This window comes from Bacidia gigantensis (genome assembly GCF_019456465.1).
Source record: "Bacidia gigantensis strain McMullin 20006 chromosome Unknown contig_245, whole genome shotgun sequence".
Taxonomy (NCBI): domain Eukaryota; kingdom Fungi; phylum Ascomycota; class Lecanoromycetes; order Lecanorales; family Ramalinaceae; genus Bacidia; species Bacidia gigantensis.
In genome coordinates, this window is record NW_025408601.1 from 1,172,929 (window position 1) to 1,199,195 (window position 26,267).

The 26,267-nt window shown below is 49.6% G+C and overlaps 7 protein-coding genes across 7 annotated transcripts; 5 read left to right on the forward strand and 2 right to left on the reverse strand.

Annotated features, from left to right (window-relative positions):
• Positions 1–456: 456 nt before the first annotated feature.
• KY384_005406 (uncharacterized protein) lies at positions 457–3,457 on the forward strand (the record flags this gene model as incomplete). The annotated part of the gene is made up of 3 exons (XM_044813907.1): positions 457–543; positions 690–3,290; positions 3,350–3,457. 3 exons carry the CDS (start codon positions 457–459, stop codon positions 3,455–3,457), a joined length of 2,796 nt encoding a protein of 931 aa, XP_044669208.1.
• A 2,155-nt stretch (positions 3,458–5,612) lies between these two features.
• Positions 5,613–7,303, forward strand: KY384_005407 (uncharacterized protein; the record flags this gene model as incomplete). Its single annotated transcript, XM_044813908.1, has 2 exons — positions 5,613–5,761; positions 5,812–7,303. The coding sequence occupies 2 exons, from the start codon at positions 5,613–5,615 to the stop codon at positions 7,301–7,303; spliced, it is 1,641 nt and encodes a 546-aa protein (XP_044669209.1).
• Positions 7,304–8,082: 779 nt separating this feature from the next.
• Positions 8,083–9,099, reverse strand: KY384_005408 (uncharacterized protein; the record flags this gene model as incomplete). The annotated part of the gene is made up of 1 exon (XM_044813909.1): positions 8,083–9,099. The coding sequence occupies one exon, from the start codon at positions 9,097–9,099 to the stop codon at positions 8,083–8,085; it is 1,017 nt and encodes a 338-aa protein (XP_044669210.1).
• A 690-nt stretch (positions 9,100–9,789) lies between these two features.
• Positions 9,790–12,285, forward strand: KY384_005409 (uncharacterized protein; the record flags this gene model as incomplete). Its single annotated transcript, XM_044813910.1, has 1 exon — positions 9,790–12,285. The coding sequence occupies one exon, from the start codon at positions 9,790–9,792 to the stop codon at positions 12,283–12,285; it is 2,496 nt and encodes an 831-aa protein (XP_044669211.1).
• Positions 12,286–12,997: 712 nt separating this feature from the next.
• On the forward strand, positions 12,998–14,724 carry KY384_005410 (uncharacterized protein; the record flags this gene model as incomplete). The annotated part of the gene is made up of 3 exons (XM_044813911.1): positions 12,998–13,000; positions 13,395–13,757; positions 14,086–14,724. The coding sequence occupies 3 exons, from the start codon at positions 12,998–13,000 to the stop codon at positions 14,722–14,724; spliced, it is 1,005 nt and encodes a 334-aa protein (XP_044669212.1).
• A 1,461-nt stretch (positions 14,725–16,185) lies between these two features.
• Positions 16,186–17,347, reverse strand: KY384_005411 (uncharacterized protein; the record flags this gene model as incomplete). Its single annotated transcript, XM_044813912.1, has 3 exons — positions 16,186–16,680; positions 16,767–17,265; positions 17,319–17,347. The coding sequence occupies 3 exons, from the start codon at positions 17,345–17,347 to the stop codon at positions 16,186–16,188; spliced, it is 1,023 nt and encodes a 340-aa protein (XP_044669213.1).
• A 1,410-nt stretch (positions 17,348–18,757) lies between these two features.
• Positions 18,758–26,038, forward strand: KY384_005412 (uncharacterized protein; the record flags this gene model as incomplete). Its single annotated transcript, XM_044813913.1, has 1 exon — positions 18,758–26,038. One exon carries the CDS (start codon positions 18,758–18,760, stop codon positions 26,036–26,038), a length of 7,281 nt encoding a protein of 2,426 aa, XP_044669214.1.
• Between the last annotated feature and the right edge of the window lie 229 nt (positions 26,039–26,267).

A 26,267-nucleotide genomic window follows, 5' to 3' on the forward strand; every position in this document is an offset into this window, starting at 1 on the left:
CCCGTCGTAGAATGATCAACAGTCCTGTCAGTGCTTGGACGTCCGCCATACTAGAGGTCTTGGCATCAATCATTTCACGCTAAGCTGACGGGAGAGTCCAGAGCCTTGGCACCCCAGCCCTACGAGGGCCAGAATTTCTGGTGGCAATGCGGGACAGCATGTCCTATCCAGGAAAATCGAGGAAGGCGAATGCGATTCATTTAAGTCAAGAAGAAGCTGGGATGAGTCAACGTCTCGCATTTGATTGATTTCAAATCACTATTTCTGCGACGCAAGATACAGGATTTCCATGGTTTTCGAATTGAAACTACTCCTAATGAGCAGTAAAAGTAGCGATCGATGGTATTGAAGAGGTCTATGCAGAGGCCCAAGATGCTGATATATTCCAAACGATGAAACTGATGAAGTGTTTCTGACTTGCGATTGCCGTTCGTTGAAGATTCTGGCCGTGCAATCATGAGTGACAACAGTACCCCAGCTAGCATGGATGTCTCGTCGGTCTTCGACGATATGGACTGGAAGCTGGGACAATTGATGATGATGGTATGGTGTTTTCCTTCATGAATTTTCCCTGATCTGTAAGGCCACACAGCACGGGTTTCTACCGCCGAAGATCCATGTTCATGAAGACGCGCCCAAAGTATTGCTTCCGTTTTATGGGAAGATTGCTGACTTTGCGATGTTGAAAGGGGTTTGACGGGACAGAGGTGACCTCGCAAATCAAAAAGCTCATCGAGGATCATCATCTTGGGACAGTTCTTTTGACCGCCAAAAATCTTAAGAATGCTGAGCAGACTGCAAAGCTGGTCTTGGATTTGCAGACTATCGCGCATAACGCAAAGCATCCAGTACCGCTAGCCATAGCACTTGACCAGGAAAATGGAGGTGTCAACAGCCTTTTTGACATTGACTATGTCCAGCAATTTCCCAGTGCAATGGGTATAGCTGCCACAGGATCAACAGAGATGGCGCTAGAGATTGCTAAAGCTACCGCTGAGGAGCTCGAGGCAGTTGGCATCAACTGGATCATGGGACCCTGTCTAGACGTCTTAACTAATATAAAAAATCAGCCTCTTGGAGTCAGGTCATCTGGAGACGATCCAGACGAAGTGTCACGATTTGGCATTGCTGCGATGAATGGCTACAAAGAAGCAGGTCTGGCAACCTGTGGCAAGCATTTTCCATCGTACGGCAACCTAGAGTTTCTTGGATCCGCTCTTGACGTTCCGGTTATCACAGACTCTTTAGAACAATTGAGCGCGAATGCCCTTGGCCCTTTTCGCGAGGCCATCTCACGAGGTATTGATGCAATGATGGTCGGAGGATGCGCATTGTCGTCCGCTGGTGTGGAGACGATGCATGCTTGCCTCTCTGATCAAGTCATTGAAGACTTGTTACGGAAGGAGATGGGCTTTAAAGGGGTTGTCATCTCTGAGTGCCTTGAGATGGAAGCGCTGACTAACAACATTGGCATCGGTGGTGGTGCTGTTATGGCACTCAATGCTGGCTGTGATCTCATCATCGTCTGTCGCTCGTTTAAGGGGCAACAGGAGGCCTTCAGCGGCCTCAAGGCTGGCTTGGACAATGATCTAATCACTCCAGAACGAATTCAACAGTCATTGTCACGAATGCTCCATATAAAGTCAAAGTGTATGAGCTGGGAAAAAGCGCTTGCCCCGGGTGGAGTAGCATCACTTTCGCCCCTCCAGCCTTTGCATGCTCAGCTATCGGAGAAGGCATACAATTCTTCCATAACTGTTGTTAGGGACAAGGAGCGACTATTGCCGCTCTCTAAGCTCCTAGAAGCTGATGATGAGCTTCTACTCCTGACACCTGTGGTGAAACCACTACCGGCTTCCGCGCAGTCACAGGCCTTGAATTCCAGCGGTGACTCGCCGGAGCCGCCGACTGCCTCCTGGCAGAAGGCGCCTGGTATGAGTGGAGAAAATGTATTCCAGGAACTAGGTCGGTCTCTAGCTCGTCAACGTGGGGGCCGAGTACTACATACTTCGTACACCGCTAATGGAGTCCGACCTATGCATGAAAATCTTATCAACCGAGCAAGCGCAGTAGTTGTGGTCACTGCCGACGCAAATCGGAATTTGTATCAGCATGGGTTCACAAAACACGTCTCGATGATCTGCAGACTGTCTCAAAGAGGAGACAAACGAGAGAAGCCTCTAGTCGTGGTTTCGGTAAGCTCGCCGTATGACTTTGCTATGGAGTCTTCGCTAGGAACGTACATCTGCACCTTCGATTTCACAGAGACTGCATTGCAAGCACTAGTCAACGTTTTATACGGTGCATTCAAACCGACTGGAAGTCTTCCAGGCAGTCTTCGACAGAACCAAAAAGTACATCAGTCAAAGCAGCGCTGGCTCGTGGAACTTTGGGACCGGGAGCGTGACGCTCATGGTCTTGATGCACTTTTGATGAATGTACATGAGCAAGACGCAGATCAGCCGTCAGTGCTCGCTCATTGTACCCACAAAAGCTTTCTTCTGAATCTCGTTCCTGAGCAGCACTTTGTTGTCCGCAATACCACCACGCAAGCTTTATATGGCTTTTGCCCCACGTTCTTCTTCGAATCCACTGGGACTGGAGTCATTGGACCAATTCTCGTCGATCCTGAGCGTCGCAATTTGTCCATCGGTCAATCCTTGCACAAACGAGCAGTCAAGGCTTTACTTCAGAGGCAGGGCATCAAGCGCTTACAGCTCGGCTCGAGACTCCCAAATATATACTTGGGAATCCCAAATCATAACCCACTTGAGCGTAAGTGGCTCCGCCAGTGGTTTGATAATCTCGGGTGGGGCGAGTCGCCATCCAGACCTGTTTGTAGCATGTTGCTACCAAATCTCCAGTCATGGAGCCCGCCAGAACGGCTCACAGCCGCAATGAACAGCACGGAGGTGGAGTTTGATCTTATTCAAGGCGTGGAGCATGCGGGCCAGGTGCAAGACCTTGTGCGCACCAGCTCGCGGCTCGGTGTGATGGAGATTTATGGCCTAGCGCTCGCTAACCAAGCGGGCTGTGGAATTGTGAGGGCGAAGAGGCGAGCAGACGCGGTGTTGCTTGGAGCGGTTGTGCTATACGGGGCTAGTTCCAGTTGCGCAGACGCCATGCCCGGCATCAACAGCGTCAACAGTGACGCAGATGTGGTAGGAGGCATCTCAAGCCCGGTGGTATCTCCCAGCGCGGGAGATTTCTCAACGGTGCTGCAAGGGCTGATACTGCTCGGCATCAAGCAGCATCAAAAGCAGGGCTCTACGGCTGTGTTGCTCGATTACGTAAGCCATCCTGTCCCACCATAGACGCACAAATTTTGCTGACATCAACTTTCTGACAGGTTGATGACGACGGCAACGTAGACAACTTCTCGGCGATGGGGTTCAATGTGCTGGATAGCTTTGACGAGATCTCTTGCGGGGTGGGCACATTTCAAACGGTATCTTAGTTGGAGATGATTCATCTTGGGAGGTCACATGTTGGATGCATTGTGGGATATGATAGCAAGCGAAAGGAGCCTGGTGCAATTGGATATAATGGATATTACGAATTGCAAAAAGCGTGGAGATTATCTGCTATCCCTTCGTCAAGGCTACGCGACGACAGCCGGTGCTCGCGTGTGGGTGGAGGCTCGAGACGAGCCCTCGGAGTCTCGATTGAAGGAATATGAGCGGTGCGGAAACAATGGGATATTGTACCTGCATGGTCTTGCATCTGAAGCTGTAGTCCGGTTGATCGCTGCGTGTCGGGAGTCGTGAAACGTGGTGCAGCGTGGGGATCGGCAGCGGATCACGCAAGACGATCCACTGGCGTCCACGGGCTTGATGGGAGACTTTGGGGCCGACATGGAGATCTGCAAAGGAGCACGTTGTCTGCCTGAGCATCCGAGGATCTATCCGACCACTGCCGAACAATAAGGCCCGCCCCCAATAGCACAGAATGGAAGAAGAATAGGCGGATTCTTTCGCCCTTGTCACCGCCGGCGAATCCTTCCTATCTCGACGCTCTGGCTGAAACAAACATGCCTCGTCGTTTCACCAGTGTCGCTCAACTTGACTCAACTTGACTGTGCCTGATCACGCCTGGACAAGTCTGACGAAATAATGGACCCTGGAGATCATCCTCTCAGATGTCCGTAGCCTAGACCAGCAGTTCTGGATAGAAAGGAAAGCCTCCCACTGGCTCAGCATCCCAAGTGCGGCCAATTACGCGAGTAGAGGTACCGGAGTACCTCTGTACTGACTTGGCCATGGGATCAGAGACAGAGATTCTTACTGCTTATGTTGTTCTTAGATTAGCTATGTCCAGTTCTATCTTTGCATACATGCATATGCCACCGCTGTGGGCGCCAAAGAATGACGCCTGAGGCTTTGCAATCGTTGCTGCATGCTTTTCATTACTTGACTTCGTGACCGACTCTTTGTGCGTGCTTCTCGCCCTTGGCTATGGCTGTGTTGGCTGTGCTGGGCTTCCAAGGCTCGCTGACTCAGTCGCTGATGCCATACTATCCCAGGCTAAGATCTTCGTCAGGTTGTTTTAAGATATGGCTCCTTCATTGGCCTTATGTCCGTAACGTGCTCTCTCTCTCTCTCTCTCTCTCTCTCTCTCTATTATTCAGGCTATTCTTTCCAGTCGACGGAGAGTACTTTAAACTCTGGCTTTGTCTGGCTAAGATATCAAGCGCGATCGAAGCATTTTGCTGCTTCTACAAATCCTGCCTGAACTCCCGTTAGCCCTCTCGCTTTCGTAGTACGGTCCCTGTCGTCGTTGCCTCCCTTGTCTCCCTGTCCGTGGCTCTAGCCCTTATACCTTAGTTCTACGTACGGGAAGCGTACTCGCGCTCCACCGCAATTCGCGCTCCCACTTCTTGGCCCTATCAATTTATCGAACCTTCACTGCGCTTCCGAGGATAGAACATCAATCTCTAGTATCTGCACCCGGGAGGTTCAGCAGGCACACCCACACGCCTTCAACGATCTTACCGTTAGAGTACTTTCGCAAAGCTGCAAGGTACCTGTCTTACACCCGACGCAAGACAGTAATTATAAAATTTTCTACTTAGGCCGCCGATCACCTCCTTCGGCGCATTTGAACAAAACGTGGCAGGCAGGGATGAGAGCATGTGGCCTGCTGATCCTTTGGCAACAGCTCACCACGACTGCCCTCACAGATTGCTTTCCATTACACCATAAGACCCTCTCCGTCTCCACTGATCACTCGCGCTGAAGGATCCCACTATTTGCGCTTCGTTTCAGACCTACTTCGACTTCCAGAGCAGTCGATATTTGGACCGGCCTCTCTTCATGTTTCTCTGACTTCGACTCCAGTTATGTATCAGCCTTCTCGCCACCTCGGTAGTCTTCAGTAACCATAGTCCTTACTCTTCAATATCCACATAATCCTAATTGACCCTCACTGCACCCTTCTCCGTCCTACATCAACCGACGACCCCGCCGGACTCGAGCACGTTCACCGACCCCTCTATCATCGACCAAACCTTCGTTTGCAATTAGCAACAGGCCCCATCCGCAACTGGCGCTGGCTACTGGATGGTCATACTGTCACTACAAAATCGATCTGCGAGCATACATCATACAGCAGTCATGGACGGCTTCGATCCATTAGATCCCAATACTTATCTCACCAATACCCTACCACTTCACCACCAAGTGACGAATGATGACTATAGCAACTACCTCCCAGCAATGGGCATGACTGCACAAGCGAATAATTACAATCTGAATTATGGAGCGTAAGCAATTCTCAACAGAAAAGCAGATACACATACTCATCATGTCACAGCAGCGACCTTCAAAACCTGGGGATGCCTACGGTCCCTGTCGAGACCGAGAGGGTCTTCACCACAGGGTACGACGATTTTCATCCCGACACCACCAGCAACCTCGATTTCGCGAATGAAGAGCAGCAGCCTGAGCCAGATCAACAAATAAGCCGAGACAATGAGATGTTAGGCTTCCGGCCACCGACATACAGCTTCACACTCCTCGACATCTCACTTCGCAGAATATCCTTAAATATAAACGCTCGTTTACATGGCATGTTCTTTGTGGCCGATCCGCCAACAACACCTACCTTTAACTCCCAGACGTCCTTTCCCGAGCTCACATGCTATCGTCGCAATCTTTTCCAGGTCACCGGCTCCATCACCCTCCCTCGAAACCTTCGTTATATACTCACAGACATCGGTGATAGACTACCAATCTTGGGGCAAGAGCTGCAGATATCGGCTACTGAATCTGTAGAGAATGGACCGGTCAAGCTCATATCAGTACCATGGAAGACGCCTGTGACAAACATAGCTCCGCCACACGAAGAAAAGAGTGAGAAGGAGCCTTCAACCATTCCACTCGATATTGTGTCAAACCAAGATATGGACGCGGACTTCGCTACATTTCCAATAGCGTGGAAACGACTACAATTTCGGATAGCCACTGCAAACAACGGACGTCGACGTGAACTTCAACAGCACTTTGTTGTTCGTTTGAAGCTCGTTGTAACCCTACCGAACGGTGCTAAGATCCCTGTCGCAGAGGCAAGGTCGGCTGCTATTATCGTCCGGGGTCGAAGCCCCAGAAACTTTCTCTCCAAAAAGGAAACGCCCGTCAGCGGCGAGAAGAGTGGCAACCGAAAGGGAATGCATCCTCCAGCCAACCGATCTGACTCTTCCGCAAGATCGCCTCTTAAAAGAGAATATAGCACAGAGTCGAATCCACAAAATTATGACCCGGCAAAGGTTGATTCGAAATCGCAAAGTCCTTTCGGGGATGACTTTGTAGATAGAGGTTCGAGTGGGGGGACAGTGACAACGCCCAACGTACCTACGCCAACATTACCAAGTTCTAAATCACCTCGAAACCCCACCTCGCCTCCACCCGCACCTCAGCCATTATCATTAACTGAAGAAGTCGATTTCAAAAGACCTATATCGTCTCGCCCAGGCAAAGCAACCAGGCAATCATCTGCTAAATCCTCGAGACCACATCCTTACAAGCGTCCGTCGCTTCCCTCACTCTCATCAACCAAAGCTTTCCTTTCCAGTACTTCTGGCCAAAAGCTTTCTTCGGCTAGCCTTGATTCGGCCGACCTTCTCTACGAGTACTTCCCTCTCGCACTGGACGACTGGCAGCCTCCGGTCGATGCTGTATATCGACCTCATGTGGTACATCACGTAACCAAAGAGGCTGGTGGGGCAAATCAACGACCAGGCATAGGGGGAAGGAACAATCGATACTTCAGCAGTGAAGGCAGAGAAACTACTGCCACTACTGGATGACATCAAGCATTTCCGCGAACAATATACACTGCAATATCATCATGGAAGGGAGGCACATTTGACGCTTGAATGAATAATGTGGGAACATATGTGAGCATATACAGGCGCGATTGCCATCATCTACGATCGACCCACCTACTCCTGCCATTTCTCTACTGTGGCATCGATTTCCGTACCACATCATCAACGGCCTACTTTCCTTTCTTATTTCTGAAAAGCGATGTACGATAACAACAGTGAGATCTATTCTGTCCTTTCTACATATGACGGCTTCATGACAACGACCAGCGAACTATGATAGATGGAATGCGTTTCTTTGGCTTCTGGGCGATTTTTGCCGTTGGAAAATTTTTTGCTATACTCTGGGCAAGGCAGCAGGCAGAATATGACGATTGATACCAAATTTTGTATGATAATCAGAATGTGAATATGAAGTGACATTATGACTTGTGGGTGCTCACGACCGTCCACTACTTTTCTGCGACAACAAAATCCTGTGACGCACCACAGACGGACAGCTAGACATATTCGTAGAGGCAAAGGAGATTAAGCAAAGCTGCTGTGATCATTTGTCCATGAATCATCCTCTCTTGGAAATCAGATGCGACTTACACAGACGCCACGCAAATTCGACATCATCAAGCTAAATAAGAAGTGCCTGCTCCTCACAAGAAACCCTCTCTAAGCTTTGTTCGGCACAAGACCATCCTAAGTCCTTGCACTTCCCAAGTCAGCCGTATCGCTTTTCTCAGATTCTATCCCTTCCCTGTTCCCAGCCTCTACATCAGAAGGGCGCTGTTCCACCCCCTATCCTCTTGCGCCTTGGCGTCCTCTCCTCTTCGTGTAGCCATCCGCTCGAGTTCCCTTATCCGACTCTTCAAAGCTTCATTCTCTGCCTTCACCATCTCCAATTCCGCCTTTGCGTGCGCCGCGTCATCGTACCGTGCCGTGCTGGGCACATGCGCTACAGCGCCCATAGAGCCCGACCGTGCGCTCGCACCGGCTGTTACCGCTGCTCCTGCTTGTGCAGATGTAGAATTTGAATGCGAGTGTCGGTGATGGTGAAAGGGGAGGTTATGTTCTCCTTGCTGGCCCTGATAGATGAGTGAGGAGGATAAGGAGGGCGAGGAGGCTTCTGAACGTCGGGATGCTACGGAGCTTTGACGGCTGAGGTTTGGATCGCCACGAGAGTAGGTGTATGGGATGCTGGAATCGCGTGGAGGGGCGATACCTGAGCCGGCTAGCGCACCTGTCGTGTTGACGGTGCTCGTACTGGATGTACCTGCTCCTGTGCTTGTGGTTCCGCGAGAGCTGAGGTTTGAGGAGGAGCGGTGCCGGCGAGAGGAAGTAGGATGAGCGGAACCGCTGGTGAGGTAGGCTGAGTGACTGCTAGGATCGGGTTCTGCAATGCCTGTGGATGCGGAGGTGGAGGAGGTTGTGGAGTTCACAGAGGCGGTCTGCTGTCTGAGGAGGGTGAGTTCGCGCGTCAGACGATTGACTACTGCTTCTTGCTCTTTCTCGAGTTGCATGTGCAGGTCCGCTGCTGTAAGGGGACGGGGATGTCGGAGGGGGCCTGGTCCGGGGTCTACGCCTGTGTTGTCTTCATGTGGTGGCGGTTGATTGAACGCAGAGGATAGGACTGGTGAGCGAGGCGGAGGTGTCGAGGAGAATAGACTTGTGGATGGTGAAGCTACGCGCTCTGAGAGACGCCGCGGTTGAGAAGGTCGTCTTGGGTTGGAAGATGTGCCCTGACTACGGTAGGGAGAAGGTGGAAGGCTGTTAATGTCGGGTGCCATAGTGGAAATCGTTGAGAGATTGATTGAGGTGTCACGTTTATAGTAGGATCTGTTGAGATACAACACAGATGCCTATTATTATGCGATCTCCAAGGAATGGGCGCGTCTGAAGATTTGCCTGATTGGGGAAGTCTCGTCCTCAAGCTTGAAGATGATTCTGATAGAGTAGAGAGCACATAGATAATTAGAATAGCGAGGACAGTTGTGCACAAGAGGTTCAGAAAAAGTCGTGGTTGATGATTCAATAATAATAATAAATGGTGGAGGGGTTACGGCTGTGGCCCTGGAGTGACTTGCAGCTCCGGGCAATCTTCCGTCGTCAGCCATCTGGACCGCTCACCTCTTATCCAAGAAGACCAACACTGCACTCATAGCAGCCTCTATACTACAGCAACTTGCGTGACGAAGTCATTGCTTCCTAAATCTGCATGCTGCTTCCAAAGCTCCTTTGTAGCGTGCTCCAAAGGCATTACATCAGCGTCCAGGTGAATTCCGGCACATTGTGACACAACGTCCAACCTTGACGTCTATTCCTGTGTGCCGCACAATCCATCAAGGGACATTGCTCACAACTCTTGAACCCTCGTGGCATGAAGCAAAATGAGATGCTTTCGAAGAGAAGACTCGCCCTAACATCGTCCGAACACTTCTTGTCTGCTGCATCAAGATCCCTCTGATTCAAATATCATCATGGGCAATTCAGCAACAAAGGAGCAAAGACCCTCAAATGCCCGCGTTGCACTCTCTAGCCATCATCAAAATACTCCGGATCCTGGTTCCATACCGTCCTCTCCATCCCATTCATCCGGCTTCCAACATCCAATCTTCCCTGGCAGCGAGAGAAATCCAGAAGCAGGAAATGGGAGATCTGACCATTTGACCTCAACAGCGCTTCCGGATGGCGATAGAGAAGTAACAGGGCTGGAATGGCGTCGAGAAACGAAACAGGAGCGGGAAGCTAGAAAGCTTCAGAAAGAGCGATTGCTGAGGGAAAAGGAGCGTGAGAGGAGTATGCGTGAAGACAACGTGGACGGAGGATACTTGGTAACGCAGGGCGTATACACTGGCACAGAGGACTACAATAAAATAATCGTCCGGCAGCTCATGATTGAACGACGCCTGGCGCCCTTCTGGAAGGGGCTCAACGACCACCAAGAGTCATGGACTGAAAATCAGCTTGTCGCTGCGGCCAAAGGCCTCCCAATACCAGCACCAGATGAGATACCGGCGGAAGAAGAGAGAAGAATTACTTCCCCACCAGAATCAACTTCCAAACAGCCCGTGATCAACTTGGACAGTCTCACCGTGCCCATGTCCTCGAGATCGCAATCCTTCAATTCGGAAACATCCTCAAACCAGTCCTCCTCACCGTTCCAGCCAACATTTCCACCAGCCCCCAACTCAAGCTCTTCTATTGGCTCTGCTTTAGCGAAAGGTCGTTCCAAAACACTAGCGACTTTGACCAGCTCTTCCAAGGTCCAACAAGCAGAGCTTAGGCCTCGAGAAATTCGGATGCCAAAAGAAGCGAACGTGAACGGTCAGCGCTTGGAAGCCCACCTGTACAAAGATGTTTCGGAATGTCCAATATGTTTTTTGTACTATCCGCCGTATTTGAACAAGACCAGGTGTTGCGATCAATTGATGTGTTCGGAATGCTTCGTTCAAATAAAGCGTGCGGATCCTCACCCACCAGAGCACACAGACCCAAATATTCCGCCCCCTCCCGACTCAGAAGTAGTACAAGACGGGGATTTAGTGTGTGAAGCAGCGACCTGTCCCTTCTGTAAAGTGCCAGAATTTGGTATCACCTACGAGCCCCCACCATTTCGACGAGGTCTTGCATATACCAGTCATACATCTGCTCAAGCACTACACCGTAATGCGTCAGGGATGTCTTCTTCATCTTCTCTAGCGTCGAACGTTGAAGGCGGGCCACTCAGCACATCCAATACTGCTAGTCGGCGAAGAAACATATCTGTTTCTGCAGATTCGCCGTTGGTCATCACTACCGATCAGATTCGGCCTGATTGGGCGGAGAAGCTTGCAGCCGCTAGGGCGCATACCGCTCGACGATCGGCGGCAGCAACTGCCTTACATACAGCTGCCTACCTGATGGGTAATCGAGGTCCAGAGTCAGACTTGAGAAGCTTTGGCCCATTTGGGAGGCGGGGACTTCTGCGCAGAACGAGCGGCGGAGACAACCCATCTTATGGCACATCCTCATCTCAACTCGGTATGCTAGCACTGATGTCCGAGCGTAGCGCGAACCGAGGTGGGCCTGGTGAAGGTGGATCCTTGATTGGGACAGGTTCGCGAGAAAGTACGAGGCGTGGTCGAGTTGAGGATCTGGAGGAGATGATGATGATGGAAGCCATACGGATGAGCCTGGCTTCAGAAGAGGAGAGACGGAGGCGAGAGGAGAAGGAGGCTAAGAAGGACACCAAGAAGAAGGAGAAGGAGGCCAAGAAGGCTGGAAAGGCCGCTGAAAAAGCTGCTAGAAAAGCCGGTCCTTATCCTGGTAGTGCAAATGCCAGCACCTCTGCTTTTCAGGACTCTAGTCAGATGGCTGGAAAAGCAAAAGCCGCTTCGCAAAATGACGAGGCATATGGCGACCTTTTGTCACCAACAGCGAACCCTCAGACGCATCTGGAACGTGCTCGAGCACAGATACAAACCGAAGGATCCCCGCTCCCATCTCCCGGAATCTATGCCGCATTACCATTAAGGCCATCGCATCTTAGAACTCAATCCAACGTCTCATCGTCGGCGTCATCCGTAGAAGGAGGGTCCCCACCAGGCTCTCTCCTTCAAGATTTACGAGAGCCAGGTTCTTCTGGAGACGTGTCGCCAGCCGCCAGTGGCATCAACATGCCAGGTGCAGGGCTTTCACAGGAACCTTTCCTTTCAGGCACGCCCCCAGGTGGTGGGGCCGGTAATGAACCAATGTTCAACTTTCGAAGCTTGGCTGCCATGGTCGGAGATGACGACATTGGACAGGAGCTCAAATCTGAAGAAGCTGGTCACGAAATGCAAGACAATTTAGTTGAAGGGGGATGCTCTGACGCTGAGATAGTAAAATCAAACAGAAATCACGCATCATTCGAACAGGAGTCAAAGCAGAAAGACGAAGCAGCAGAGACGCGTGGCTCATTGCATGGCACCCTTGTGAACACCATCCCTACGTGAGTATGATCTGGGGTTTTACATTTAGTGCTTCTAGATGGAGAACAACGACATCAGGAATGAAAATCAGTTGTTTGCACTGCCTGGCAGTCTGCCACCGACGTTTGCGTAATGTGGCAAACTATTACCGGGGTTCACTTAGGACTTGAGGCTGGAACAGGAGCAGCTGATGACTTGCACGCTTCAATCGTCTATCAACCTACCCCTGGAGTTCAAATATTCGACAACGATACAGGACAGTATTTGCCCGCTTGGGTAAGTCCTGCAGGCGTCTTACGCCGCCTGTGATCTTCCATTTGGACCACCAAAGAAGTCGGTCAAAAGCTAAACATATGCATCGTGAAAGGCTTTGGAGCTGTAGTAAGCGCTAGCTGACTGAATGAGATCCAACGCGCGGCAATCATGATTATTACGAAAAAAGTCTCAGAAATGAAACGGCTTATGGTAACACGCTTAAATAAAGGTAGAACCTGACTTCTTGACAAGGATGAATCACGTGTCCCGATCAAGGTACTTATCCAATACAATTGGACCGGGAGCAGCTCGAGAGGATAGACGTTGGGCCGTTTGTAAAGCCTCGTACTCTTCATCGAGTTTTTTAATCCTTGTGTCTCGAGGAGTTCCAGATCAGCACAAAGTGTGCTTGCGATAGAACCTTTCGTCGTCCCTTTCGAGCAAGCTATATAAGGCCACTGTAAGTCTTTTGAGCTTCATCATGGTGGCCTTCCCAGCCGCCTCTGGTATTATGCAAGATATGAATTGATCTGTGACTTTTTGGAGGAGCCGCAACCACCTCTCATGGCAATGAATCGATGTCGAAACTCTTTCCTGCCCTTACAGCCCGGAAGCATGCTCTTCGAAGATTTGCTCTCCTTACATCAGTGATATCTTTGCTTTGGTGGAGCCGCGATCACGCTCACTTTCGAACCCAACCTGTTAAATGCGCCGATCAAGAATTTTACACATCAGTCATATCAGTCAACGGCTCAGCTGAACCTATTTCCATGCAGCTCGCAGGCATCAATGCAAACCTGCCTGATTTTTCTGGGTGTCCACATGGCTATGTCTGTACACCATTCACACCCTCCTGACCTTGCTCTAATCTTCTCAAGGTCTTCTATGTCACCCAAGGACCTTACGCATGCTCTGCTCTTATCAACATAGATCGGCTGCGGAAGACTTTCAATAGCACCTACCCAATTGTTGTCTTCGTCAAGCCTGGCCTTCAATCAAGCTTTCTAGATCTTTTCACTGCCTACAACGCGACTGTCGTTCTCTACGAGCCTCCCCCAATCCCGATCAATACGTCGTCCTATTACACCGGTGTACTCTTGAAGCTTGTAAGCTTCCGTTTGCATCAAATTATACCATCTCTGAATCGTGTTCTCGTATTGGACTCTGATCAGTTGATCCTTCAATCGCCTGATCACTTGTTTTCGCTCCCAGTAGTTGATCTTGCGGCGCCACGTGCATATGTGAGTAAAATCCTGACACTTATGGTCAAATCTTGCAATAAAGCGATTTCGTGCAGGTCACTTCAAGCACTACTAAAATTTCCAGTCCTTTGACTTGGTATCAAGATAATGGCACTGAATTAACATCATTGTGACCAAGTTGAGTGCGGCATAGAAGCAGGGACATATATTTGCACGACGCTGATCAGTATGAGCGGGATTCATTATCAAGGTTTCTGTATTGCAAATATTGTTCGAATGAGTTTCTTGATGAAATAACCTTCGAACATGTTTTCTCGTTTTCTTCAAGCCTGAAAAGAAAAGATAAGACTAACATATGAAGTTGTAGTGGAGCGAAGACCCCACCGAGCTTACCTCGGCGCTGATGCTCATTAAACCGAGCGACCGCTCATGGCGTCGAGTCAAGCAGGCCATGGATGAGATTAAACCTGGCGAGTTTGACATGGACATAATCAACACCTTATTCGGTAGGACGGCCCTTGTCCTCCCTGGTGAATACTGCACCCTCAATACCCAATGGGAAGTCAATGAAGTCCCCAGATGGTGGCAAGGCCAGGAACCGCTTCGTGATCCGAGCTGGAGGCCGAAATTGAATTCCTCCGCTTTCACTAAGCCCTTAGTGAGATGGTCCGAGTCCAAACGCTCCATTATCATAGACTCTAAAACAGCTCCTGAGATGACGCCCGAAGAGAGTATGGGTAGTGCAGCAAGGGAAAGATACAAAACAGCATTAGCGAACGAGGAATTGCAAGAAAGGGCAGCTCGTCTCAAGGACACTCTGACCGACGTCTATAATAATAATGTCAAGATGCTTCACTACACAGCATATGGCAAGCCATGGAATAGTCCAAGCAACGAAGTTCGAGAACGGAGGAAATGGGCACATCCTTTGTTTTCGGAGCAGATGGCCACATGGAGGGAAGCAGCTCGGAACATCTGCCCAGGATATGAAGAGATTTCTGTATGATTACCACGCGCGGGGCATAGAGGCGCCGAGGATGCAGATTAGAACATCCTTAGATCTACCGTTTGTTTAAAGTCACGCAGCGAGACCTCGAACATTCTCCGAAGCTAGAAGTGTGAGATATTCAAACCGGCAAAGAAGCTTGATATCGTTGAACAAAGATGGATCGGCAAGGCTTGACTGCACGAACAAAGGCGGCCTGATCATTAACACAAAAGTGTCACTCTATGGACTGGCTTGTTTGTTTATGAATGCCACTGTGAGAGGCTCTGCGCCCACTAGCATAATGGAGAAGGGGGCTGCCTCCTTGATGACCAAAACAGCGATATGATTGGTCAGAAGCAGCCAATCGGATAGCTGCTATTACCAAGCTCTGGGTTATCGATAAAGGATATTGGGAATCATAAACTCACCTTTCGCATAGCTTTCATACCATCCACATCCACACACTCACACCCGTCGCTTTGACCCTACTGCACTCTGCTCTACGATCCTTCGCGTATCCTTCAGCTTCGCAACAGAACTCTCGATCCCACGACCCGACCATCACCAGCAGAACATCTTCCACGAACAACTTAAGCTTCCCTAGCTACCCATTTGCTAGATTTCTACCATGCCCGTCCCAACAACCTGCTGTGGTCGTACTGGAGCTGGGGAGTGTGCTTGTGCCTCTCAAGCCAAGTAAGAATCCTCTCCCCTCCCTCTTTTTGCAGTTCTCTAGCATCGCCATGAATCTCGAGGCATGTCCAAAGGCAAGGACCATTCGCACTCTCGAGTGAAGCTCGCCTGAAATCCCTCTTTCTACACTTGCATACCGACAATGCATATGCTAATCCACACTTCCCAATTAGATGCTCCTGTGGCAAGAACGCAGCCCTGAAATGCGACTGCTCCAAGGCCAGCGCCGAGAACAAAGTCGAAGGCGCGAGGTGTTCGTGCAGAGCCCGTCCAGCGGGCGCTTGCACCTGTGAGCGTGCTACTACTGAGAACAAGGCTCCTACGGGGAGTACGTGTAGTTGCGGAAAGAGAAGTGCTGGTAAGCATAATATACCTGTCTCTCGTTCGAACTATGACAGAGGGACTTACATGGGGGTTTTTTCCTAGATGCGTGTTCTTGCGAGAAGGCGAAAGATGGCGGATTGTTGCCCACAGAGACGGATTTCACGACTAAGAAGGTTGCGGCTTGAGCGCGGTGCTGTGCAGCAATATGTGGGGAGGAGGGACTCGAAGAGGATGCATACAAGGCGAATGGGTCTGTGATAGCATGGATTAGGATGATGAGAATGTGATCAAGATCCTCAGGGAATGACGATGGGATATGATGCTGTATATTAGTACTCGCCTGCTCTCTCGAGCGGGAACACATCGAATAAATCGACAAAGCACGATTCTGGAACCCTTTAAAGCTTTGTATCTTCATTGTGATTTGTATACGTCTTTCTCCATTGGATCTAGCTTCCTCGATTAAGCACCTGCAGCCTCAAGACTCTTGACAGTATCAACGATGCTTTCCTTCAAACTTTTGAACTCGATCCCTAAGACCTTTTTCGTACGCGAATTGTCATATTTGTACAAGCCGTCCTCAGGGTATCCACCGCCTTTTACACCCTTCGCAGGTAGCTTTTCTTTTCGCTCTGGAAAATTGTCTCTTATAATGTCTGCAATCTCTTCATTGCTGAAATATCCTGCCGTAATAAAAAATCGTTTGTTCTGCGCCTCTTCCATTGACGCAGCTCTTACATGTGCAAAGGCCAAGTCTCGTACATCAATCCATAAGAAAGTCCCCGTCGGCGGGAGTTCCTCCTTCGCTTTGCCAGACATGATATTGTATACTCGTTGATTCGACGTATTCAGACTGTCCAGGCTTTGTAAGTGATGTATGATTGGCCCCAGAACCAGTGGGGGGCACATCGTCGCCAAAGTAAAATTGGGCTTTTCCTTTTCTACGAAATCCCACGCCTTCACCAAATCGGAGTCAGCAATGCTTCTTTAGACTGCGAGAAAGAGTCATAGAACATGTATCTCGCTCCGAAAACAGCACTCACCGCTCTTTCTGCGAATGTTTTCGAGGCGCGATATCCAAGACTGGCATTTTGGACTGCCTCATCTTCCGTAACGGGATTCCAGTCCTTTTCAGAGTACACATACCCCGGGCGCATACCTTTACTACCGTCAATGATGGAGGCGAAGGAGGATGTGATTACTACGCGCTTGACGGTGGGGGCACTTCTTTTTATGGCTTTCAAGATGCCTGTCGTCCCAATGATGGCAGGATCAAGGAGGTCCTTCTTCGAGTCGTTGGTGTTGAAATGAAAGGGGCTTGACGCATGGATAACCGTATCGAAGGGAGGATCAGACTTGATGGCTTCGTCGAATGCGCCTTCCTTGGCGATGTCTTCGACTATTGCGTAGGATAGCTTGTCTTTCGAGACGCCAGGATGATTTTTCAGAATCCATTGGCCCTTCTCATGGGAGCGCACACTAGTCACGACGGAGTGGTCGGCTTCCAATAGCTTGTCGAGTATATGGGCTGCGATAAATCCTCTGAATAGATCTCTTAGAATTCTCGAAACATCTCAGTAAAGGTTTTTACTTACGTGCCTCCCGTGAGAAATGTTCGTGTCATAATTGTATAATTTCAGTGCTCCAAAATTCCGGTAGTGAAATGGGTTTGTGCGAGAAATATTGAGAAGAGAGCGAAGCAAAGGAAGAAGTATTTTATCTCCTTAAGCGCTGCCCCTCATACGATACGCAATTCATCATCGGAGCTAGTAGATCTAGTTCGTCAACGAGTCAACGAGTCTAATTGCCGGAACATGTCCAGGTTAGGTTCACGACCCACATTGAGGCTTTGCGGTGACGCACGATTTTCCTTGCGCGACTCACGTCATCGCAGTCTCTGTTCTGCAGACGCTCGCAGAGGCTTGAGAACCAGCTCATGAACCTGGTCGGTCCAAAGCTGACATCCACCACATAATCTTGAAGCCTTATAAAGACACATCTCGACAAATTGGAAGCATCATGATGACAAAGAAGATGACAAGGAGGACGGTCCATTGAGCGAGATCAAATGGTTTCGAGAATGTCTTTTTTGGTGTCAAGAGATTACAACGTAGAGGCACTCAATACAATGCAGTCTCGCGAGCACCGTTTAGAAGTAGTCGTGGATCATGGAGGCAAGATTTGCCCCCTCTTGTGTTTCTTGCTTTCTTCTTTTTAAATGGAACAGGATACAATAATAAGGCCACGCCATGTTCACTTCAATGCATCTGGATGGCACGTGAGAGAGTATGCTTTGAGCAATGAAGCGGGGCTCTATATCAAAATCGTATTCCAAGCATTGCATGTAGGGGTAGATAAAAGGCTTATGAATGGCTCCGACCTTGCTTGTGCTCGTTCATTACCTTGATCACGAGGACCCAATGGCAACAAGAGAACTAATCCCCACGCTTGACGATGCAGTCGCGTACACTTTTCTGAAAGGGAGCGTGAGTAGTTGATTATAAATCTTGACGCACGCAAAGCCTGATATTGCAAGCTCGAGGCATTGAAAAGCCCAGATTCGCGTCGCTCATCTGAAAAGGTCGGATTGTTACTGCCTAGCTGATCAGCATTGAACACCGCTAAGATACACGAGGACTATTGCTCCGATTCTATCATGCAGATATGCATCACATAACGGCTGTAGAGAACATGCAGAGTGCCCTGGGGGCAAAGCCTGTGATTTACGGCGCGGAAAAACTTTTGCCGAGGAAGCTTCTTGTGCTAGAGGTGGGCTGACGAGAAGAACTTCCCAACTGCTCCTCACTACTTTTCACCCGTGCAGAATCACATCTTTACTCCTTCTGATTGCCTTTGAACGCCTCTAGGCTGTAGTCTCACACGAGCTCAGCGACAAAACATCATGGCTCGCTCCTTCTGATGGGAATGCTCCCACACTTCACCTCACCGATAATAAGCACTTAATATGACCTCCCAGCCTCGCATCTTTCACTTCCACAATCTCTAAGTCATCCAGAAGCTAGGTCTTCATACCATGGCGCTCCAGAATCCCGAGGTCCTCAATCGAATCTTCAGCGAGCTCAGATCCAAGAATGACGAAGTGAGACTAAGAGCGGCATTCGATTTACGCAGCCACGTTTCTACGGTAGCAAGAGAGCTTTCGCGAGATACATTCCAGGATTACTACTCGCATGTAAATTATCGAATCTCTCAGCTTATCACTCAGAGCAACGATACCACTGACAAAATTGGAGGCATACTTGCAATTGAACAATTGCTTGGTTTCGACGGCGACGACCCTGCGCAAAAGACTACTCGCTTTGCGAGCTATCTACGGAGCGCTCTTCGCAGTAATGATAACACAGTGCTTTTGTTTGCCGCAAGAGCGTTGGGCCATTTGGCTATACCTGGAGGAGCTCTCACTGCAGAGCTCGTGGAAGCAGAAGTCCAGTCGGCATTAGAATGGCTTCAAACGGACCGGCAAGAGAATCGTAGATTTGCCGCAGTACTCATCATACGAGAACTTGCAAGGAACTCACCAACGCTGTTTTATTCATTTGTCCCCCAGGTATTCGATTGCATCTCAGTCGCTCTCCGAGATTCGAAGGTCATGATCCGGGAAACGGCAGCAGAGGCAGCAGGCGCTTGCTTTGAAATTATTGCTGCACGAGATGCGATGATGCGGAAACAATGGTTTCAGAAAGTCTACGATGACACACAAGGGAACTTGAAGTCGACAAATCCAGATTACGTTCATGGCGGATTGCTCACTCTGAAGGAGCTTCTCCTCCGAGGGGGGATGTTCATGCGGGATCATTATAGGGAGGCTTGCGATGATACCCTCCGCCTGAAAGATCACAGAGAACCGCGCATCCGTGCCTTGGTGGTCTACGTCACGCCAATCCTCGCCGGCTATGCACCAGAGTTGTTCGCCCAAACCTATCTCCACAAGTTCATGATATTTTTGCAAGGCCAATTGAAGAAGGACAAGGAACGAAACGACGCTTTCGTTGCCATTGGGAAGATTGCGCATGCTGTGGGAAGTGCTATCACCCCCTACCTTGACGGTATCATCGTCTTTGTTCGCGAGGGCTTGAGCGTGAAAGCGCGCAACCGCCTTGGCGTGAACGAAGGGCCTGTCTTCCAGTGCATAAGTATGCTGTCTATCGCGGTGGGCATGGCGATGACGAAATATATGGAGGCCCTCCTAGATCCTATGTTTGCTTGTGGGCTCAGCGGGGCCCTCACCCAAGCTCTTGTCGACATGGCACACTATATTCAACCCATCAAGCCGCAGATACAAGAAAAATTACTGGATCTACTAAGTCTTGTACTATCTGGTCGCCCTTTCAAGCCTCTGGGCTGTCCTAATGATAAATTGCCTCCCGTGCCTGCTTTCGCAAAGGACTTCAACCTCAACGTGGCCGACCATAAGGACTCTGAGATTGCGCTTGCCCTAGATACTCTCGGTGCCTTCGATTTTGGCAATATAGTGCTGAATGAATTTGTTCGCGACGTAGCAATTCATTACACGGACAACAGCAGTCCACGTATACGAAAAGCGGCTGCGCTGACATGCTGTCAGTTGTACATTCACGATACCATTATACATCAGACGAGCTTCCATGCTATCAAAGTGGTCGGTGATGTCATTACGAAATTACTCAATGTTGGTGTTGCCGACCCAGACTCCGACATTCGCCGTACAGTCCTGCAGGCTTTACACGATAAATTCGACAAACATCTGGCAAAGCCTGAAAGCATCAGGACCCTCTTTCTAGCGGTGAATGACTCTAGTATGGAGGTTCGCCAGGCAGCTATCATCATCATCGGGCGCTTGACAGAAGTCAACCCTGCACACGTCTTTCCTTCTTTGAGGAAGCTGCTGGTGAATCTCATTATGGGGATCCGCAATTCAAATGACGCTAAACATGCTGAAAACGGGGCGAAACTTATTGGTCTGGTCATTGCAAATGCTTCCAAGCTTGCAAAACCCTACTGCAGCTCTCTCGTCGATGTACTTGCTCCGAAGGGAGCCGATCCAAACCCTGTTGTGGCCACGGCGACCCTCACGGCCATTGGTCAGCTCGCGACTGTCGGCGCAACAGACCTGACTAAGTACATCCCTAGGCTGATGGAGAGCATTATGAAAGCTTTGCAAGATCACAGCTCTCATAGCAAGAGAGATGCAGCGCTACAAACACTGGGCCAGATTGCCAGTAATTGTGCATATGTCATACAGCCATATAGTGATTATCCGGAATTGCTAGACTTGCTTATCAACATCATAAAGACTGAACCTCAAGGCTCGCTCCGGAAAGAAACCATAAAAGTTCTCGGTATTCTTGGTGCTCTTGACCCTTACAAACATCAGCAGATAAAGCAAATTACTTCTCTAGCACGAGTGCAAGAATCCGAGGGCACTGTATCGGATGTAAGCTTAGTGATACAAGGCATGACCCCTTCACAAGAGGACTACTACCCTAAAGTCGTCTTTATGACATTAATGCACAATGTGCTGCAGGATACTTCTCTGGCTCAGTACCACTCGGCAGTTATTGAAGCCATTGTCTCGATTTTCAAAGCTCTAGGATTACGCTGCATACCCTATCTTACTGAGATCATCCCAAGTTTTGTTGCTGTCATACAGTCCACGGGAGGCAGTCGAGTTGAGGCATACTTCAACCAGCTGTCGATTCTTGTATCTATAGTATCTGTACATATCCGGAATTACGTGACGCCTCTTGTCAGCTTGGTGGAGCAATTCTGGAAGCCCGAAAACCCTCCAAATATCTCGCTCATGAGTCCAATTCTAGCTCTTATCGAGTCCTTAGCCCGAGCCTTAGGAAGTGAATTTAAAAGTCGCATCACTCGACTATTGCCGCTGCTACTCAACATTCTAGAAAATGACGTGTCAAATAGACGTCAAGCATCTGAGAAGGTCTTACATACACTGCTAGTCTTCGGCCAAAGTGCAGAAGAGCACATGCATCTTATCATTCCAGCCCTGATCGATCTGTTCCAAAAGCATACGAATCCGGTGAATATCCGGAAAGCCGCCATTGAAACGATAGGGAGGATCTGCCGCCAGGTCAACATCTCCGATTATGCATCAATGATCATTCACAATCTTGTAGACATTCTTGCTGGTCGAGATTCCACCACCAAAGCAGCGGCCCTGGAATGCCTGTGCACGTTCATTACACAGATTGGGCCAGATTTCCTTCTCTACGAAAAGACTGTGGAAAAGGTGCTCGTGGCCAATCATGTGCCTCATCATAATTATGAATTGCTTGTCAACAAGCTAAAAAAAGGAGAGCCCTTGCCCCAAGATCTTAGCCCTGATGACATGTACGGCAACGCAGGAGATGAAGCTCAAGTGACTGATATTGGCCACAAGAAGCTGCCTGTCAATCAAGAACATCTTAAAAACGCCTGGGAAGCATCGCAGAAGTCGACTCGTGAGGACTGGCAAGAATGGATGCGGCGCTTCAGCATCGAGCTGCTTAGAGAATCCCCCTCACATGCACTCAGAGCATGCGCAGTCTTGGCAACTGTCTACCCGCCGTTGGCTAGAGATCTGTTCAATTCCGCTTTCGCATCCTGCTGGCCAGAATTGTATGATCAATATCAGGATGAACTTCTCAAATCTTTCGAGACTGCGCTTGCCTCTCCTCATATTCCACCTGAGATATTACAGATACTGCTCAATCTCTGCGAGTTCATGGAACATGATGATCATGCTTTGCCTCTAGACATTCGTCAACTAGGAAAATACGCAGCAAGGAACCACGCTTTCGCCAAGGCACTTCATTACAAGGAGCTTGAGTTTGAAGAGGAGAAGACCCCAAGCACTGTCGAAGCGCTGATATCAATCAATAACCATCTGCAGCAATACGATGCTGCAGTTGGCATCCTTCGTAATGCCCAAAAATATCGAGATTTTGAGCTCAAGGAGACCTGGTTCGAAAAATTGCAGCGCTGGGATGAAGCTCTTGCCGCCTACGAGCGTCGAGAAAAAGTCACTCCAAATGCCTTTGATGTAACCATGGGTAAGATGAGGTGTCTTCATGCACTGGGGGAGTGGAACAGTCTCTCGAGTCTTGCCGAGCAGAAATGGAGCCTAGCATCAATAGACCATAAGCGTGCAATCGCTCCTTTAGCGGCAGCAGCGGCTTGGGGCTTGGGCCAGTGGGAACTCATGGATAATTATCTGGACGGCATGAAATCCCAAGCACCAGACAAGTCCTTCTTCAGTGCAATTCTTCAGATACAGCGCGAGAATTACACCCAAGCAGCAACGCACATCGAACGAGCGCGTGAAGGTCTTGACACCGAACTGAGCGCACTACTCGGCGAGTCTTATAATCGAGCGTATAGTGTTCTTGTTCGCATACAAATGCTTGCTGAGTTAGAGGAGATTATCACATACAAGAAATTAGGGAAGGACAACAGGAACCCCGAAAAGCAAGAGGCGTTGCGATTGACATGGACCAAACGACTTAAGGGTTGCCAGCAGAATGTTGACCTCTGGCAGCGAATGCTAAAAGTACGGTCGTTGGTATTGGATTATTCAGACGATATTGATATGTGGATCAAATTCGCCAATCTTTGTCGCAAATCTGGTCGAAATGGACTGGCGGAACAGACGCTGCGGCAATTGCACGACGTTGCCAATCAACAGTTTGGAATGCTCGAGAATAGCCAGTCAAAACTTGCACAGGATCCATTCGGTGTACCTGAGGTGAAGTATGCAGGCATTAAATTTAGATGGTCAATTGGTGAACAAAAACCATCCTTGCGCCGTCTCCGAGACTTCACTGCCGATCTAGCTCATCAACTGAATACATATATCAGCAGCTCCGGTGCCCTTACGCAGGATGGGCGTGCTGGTAACTTGCCCGGCGTGTCATCCCCAGGCCCCAGTGGGTATCAACCTCGAGATCTCCCACGCATCAAGAGACTGCTCGCGAAATGCTACGTAAAGCAGGGTGAATGGCTTACGGCGGTCAAGTCTGGGGATTGGCAATCTGAGCACATTCACTCCATTATCGGGGCATATGCTCAAGCGACCGAATACAACAGGGATTGGTATAAAGCTTGGCATTCTTGGGCGATTGCTAACTTCGAGGTGGTGACGGCCAAAACCGTGGCCGCTAAGAGGGACAACGCAACCTTTCAATCGGCTACTATCATTGATCACGTGGTCCCTGCTATACAAGGCTTCTTTCGGTCCATCGCCCTGACACAGGCTAGCTCTCTCCAAGATGCACTCCGTCTCCTGACGCTGTGGTTTGCCCACGGTTCGCATCATGAAGTGAATGCGGCAGTTCTTGAGGGTTTCAATGATGTCAGCATCGACGTGTGGCTCGAGGTCATACCGCAATTGATAGCACGAATAAACCAGCCCAATGCGAGAGTGCGCTCCACAATTCATCGTCTTCTCGCAGAAATAGGGAAAGCGCACCCGCAAGCCCTAGTCTACCCCCTTACCGTTACCATCAAATCGAATATCGTCCGTCGCTCTCAATCAGCAAGTCAAATCATGGATCGACTTCGTGAGCATAGTTCCAATCTGGTTGAGCAGGCTGACGTGGTCGCGCACGAGCTCATTCGCGTTGCGGTGTCCTGGCACGAGCAGTGGCACGAGGGCTTGGAAGAAGCGTCTCGACTCTACTTTGGAGATGACGACGTCCAAGGCATGTTCTCTACTCTAGAGCCTCTCCATGCCATGATTGAAAAGCCCGCAGAGACTCTGCGAGAGATCTCCTTCACTCAAACATTCGGACGGGACTTAGCTAATGCCCATCATTTTTGTGAAGTATACAAGACCACTAGTGAAAAGGGCGATCTGAACTCGGCTTGGGACATATATTACATGGTGTTCCGCCGTATCCAGAAGCAGCTTCCTAGCATGCTCTCTATGGAGCTTGAATATGTATCTCCAAAGCTTCACATAGCACGGAACTTGGATTTGTGTGTACCTGGTACCTACCAAAGTGGCAAACCGGCGACACGTATGATGAGCTTTGTTCCACTTGTTGCCATCATTCCTTCCAAGCAGAGACCACGAAGACTGACTGTCCGTGGGAGCGACGGCAAGGGCTACGATTTCTGCCTGAAAGGTCACGAGGACATTCGACAAGACGAGCGTGTCATGCAGCTCTTTGGCCTTGTGAACACACTCTTATCTCATGATAGTGAATCGTTCAAGCGTCACCTAAATATCCAGCCATATTCAGCGATCCCTCTATCCCAGCAGTCGGGCCTTTTGGGCTGGGTTCCGAACAGCGATACAATGCATAACCTAATCAAAGACTACCGCGAACACCGTCGTATCTTGCTCAACATCGAACACCGCATTATGCTGCAGATGGCTCCTGACTTTGACAACTTGACCTTGATGCAGAAGGTGGAAGTCTTCAGCTACGCTATGGACAACACAACGGGCAAGGATCTCTATCGCGTTCTCTGGCTGAAGTCTAAGTCTTCAGAGTCCTGGCTCGAGCGCCGAACAACCTACACACGCTCTCTTGCCACTATGTCAATGGTAGGCTATATTCTTGGTCTGGGCGATCGGCATCCCTCAAATTTGCTGGTCGACAAATTTACTGGTCAGGTAGTCCACATTGACTTCGGTGACTGTTTCGAAGTGGCTATGCATCGAGAAAAATATCCAGAGCGCGTCCCTTTCCGTTTGACGCGCATGTTGACCTACGCAATGGAAGTCAGCAACATAGACGGCTCTTATAAAATCAGCTGCGAAGCCGTCATGCGTGTCATCAGGGACAACAAAGAATCCCTCATGGCCGTGCTGGAAGCATTCATACACGATCCTCTGTTGAATTGGAGGTTGGGCAAGCAGGACCCTCCGCAAGAACCTTCCTTCCATAGCGAACGTCGCGCCAGTATATCGAACACTACTGCCAACAACAACAATGCCACCACCACCACGACAACCACAACCAGTGCCCCTCGACCACCAGACACAGAAGTAGAAGCTGCTCAATTTGCCGTTGGCAAGCCGAGCAGTGGCAGCAAAGGCATGCGCCGAATTTCTGCATTGCCGAACGACGTTCTCGCCCCCCAAGATGGTCAGCCTTCAGACACAAGGGATGAGAGGAATGCATACGCAGAAATTCAAAATGCGCGAGCCGTACAGGTGCTCGAGCGTGTGAGAGACAAGCTAACAGGCAAGGACTTCGGGGGCAAGGAAGAGCTAGGCGTGGAGAAGCAGGTCAGCAAATTAATTGCACAGGCGACAAATGTGGAAAACCTCTGCCAGCACTATATCGGATGGTGTTCTTTCTGGTAATGATATGAAGAGATATATTGTGGTGACAGTAATCCAGTGGGGATCAGATGATTGGCCTCTTAAGCGACAGTACCGTACGTTGGGGAGGTACATTTCGAATTCGGGGTATTTCGTAGCCCAGAGCGATGACAACAGAGGTTTTGTATGGCCTCTGAGAGGGCCATGGTTTTGCGTGGTGAAGACGATATCTTTTCTGTTGTAACAACAAGTGCACGGGGGGAATGCATCA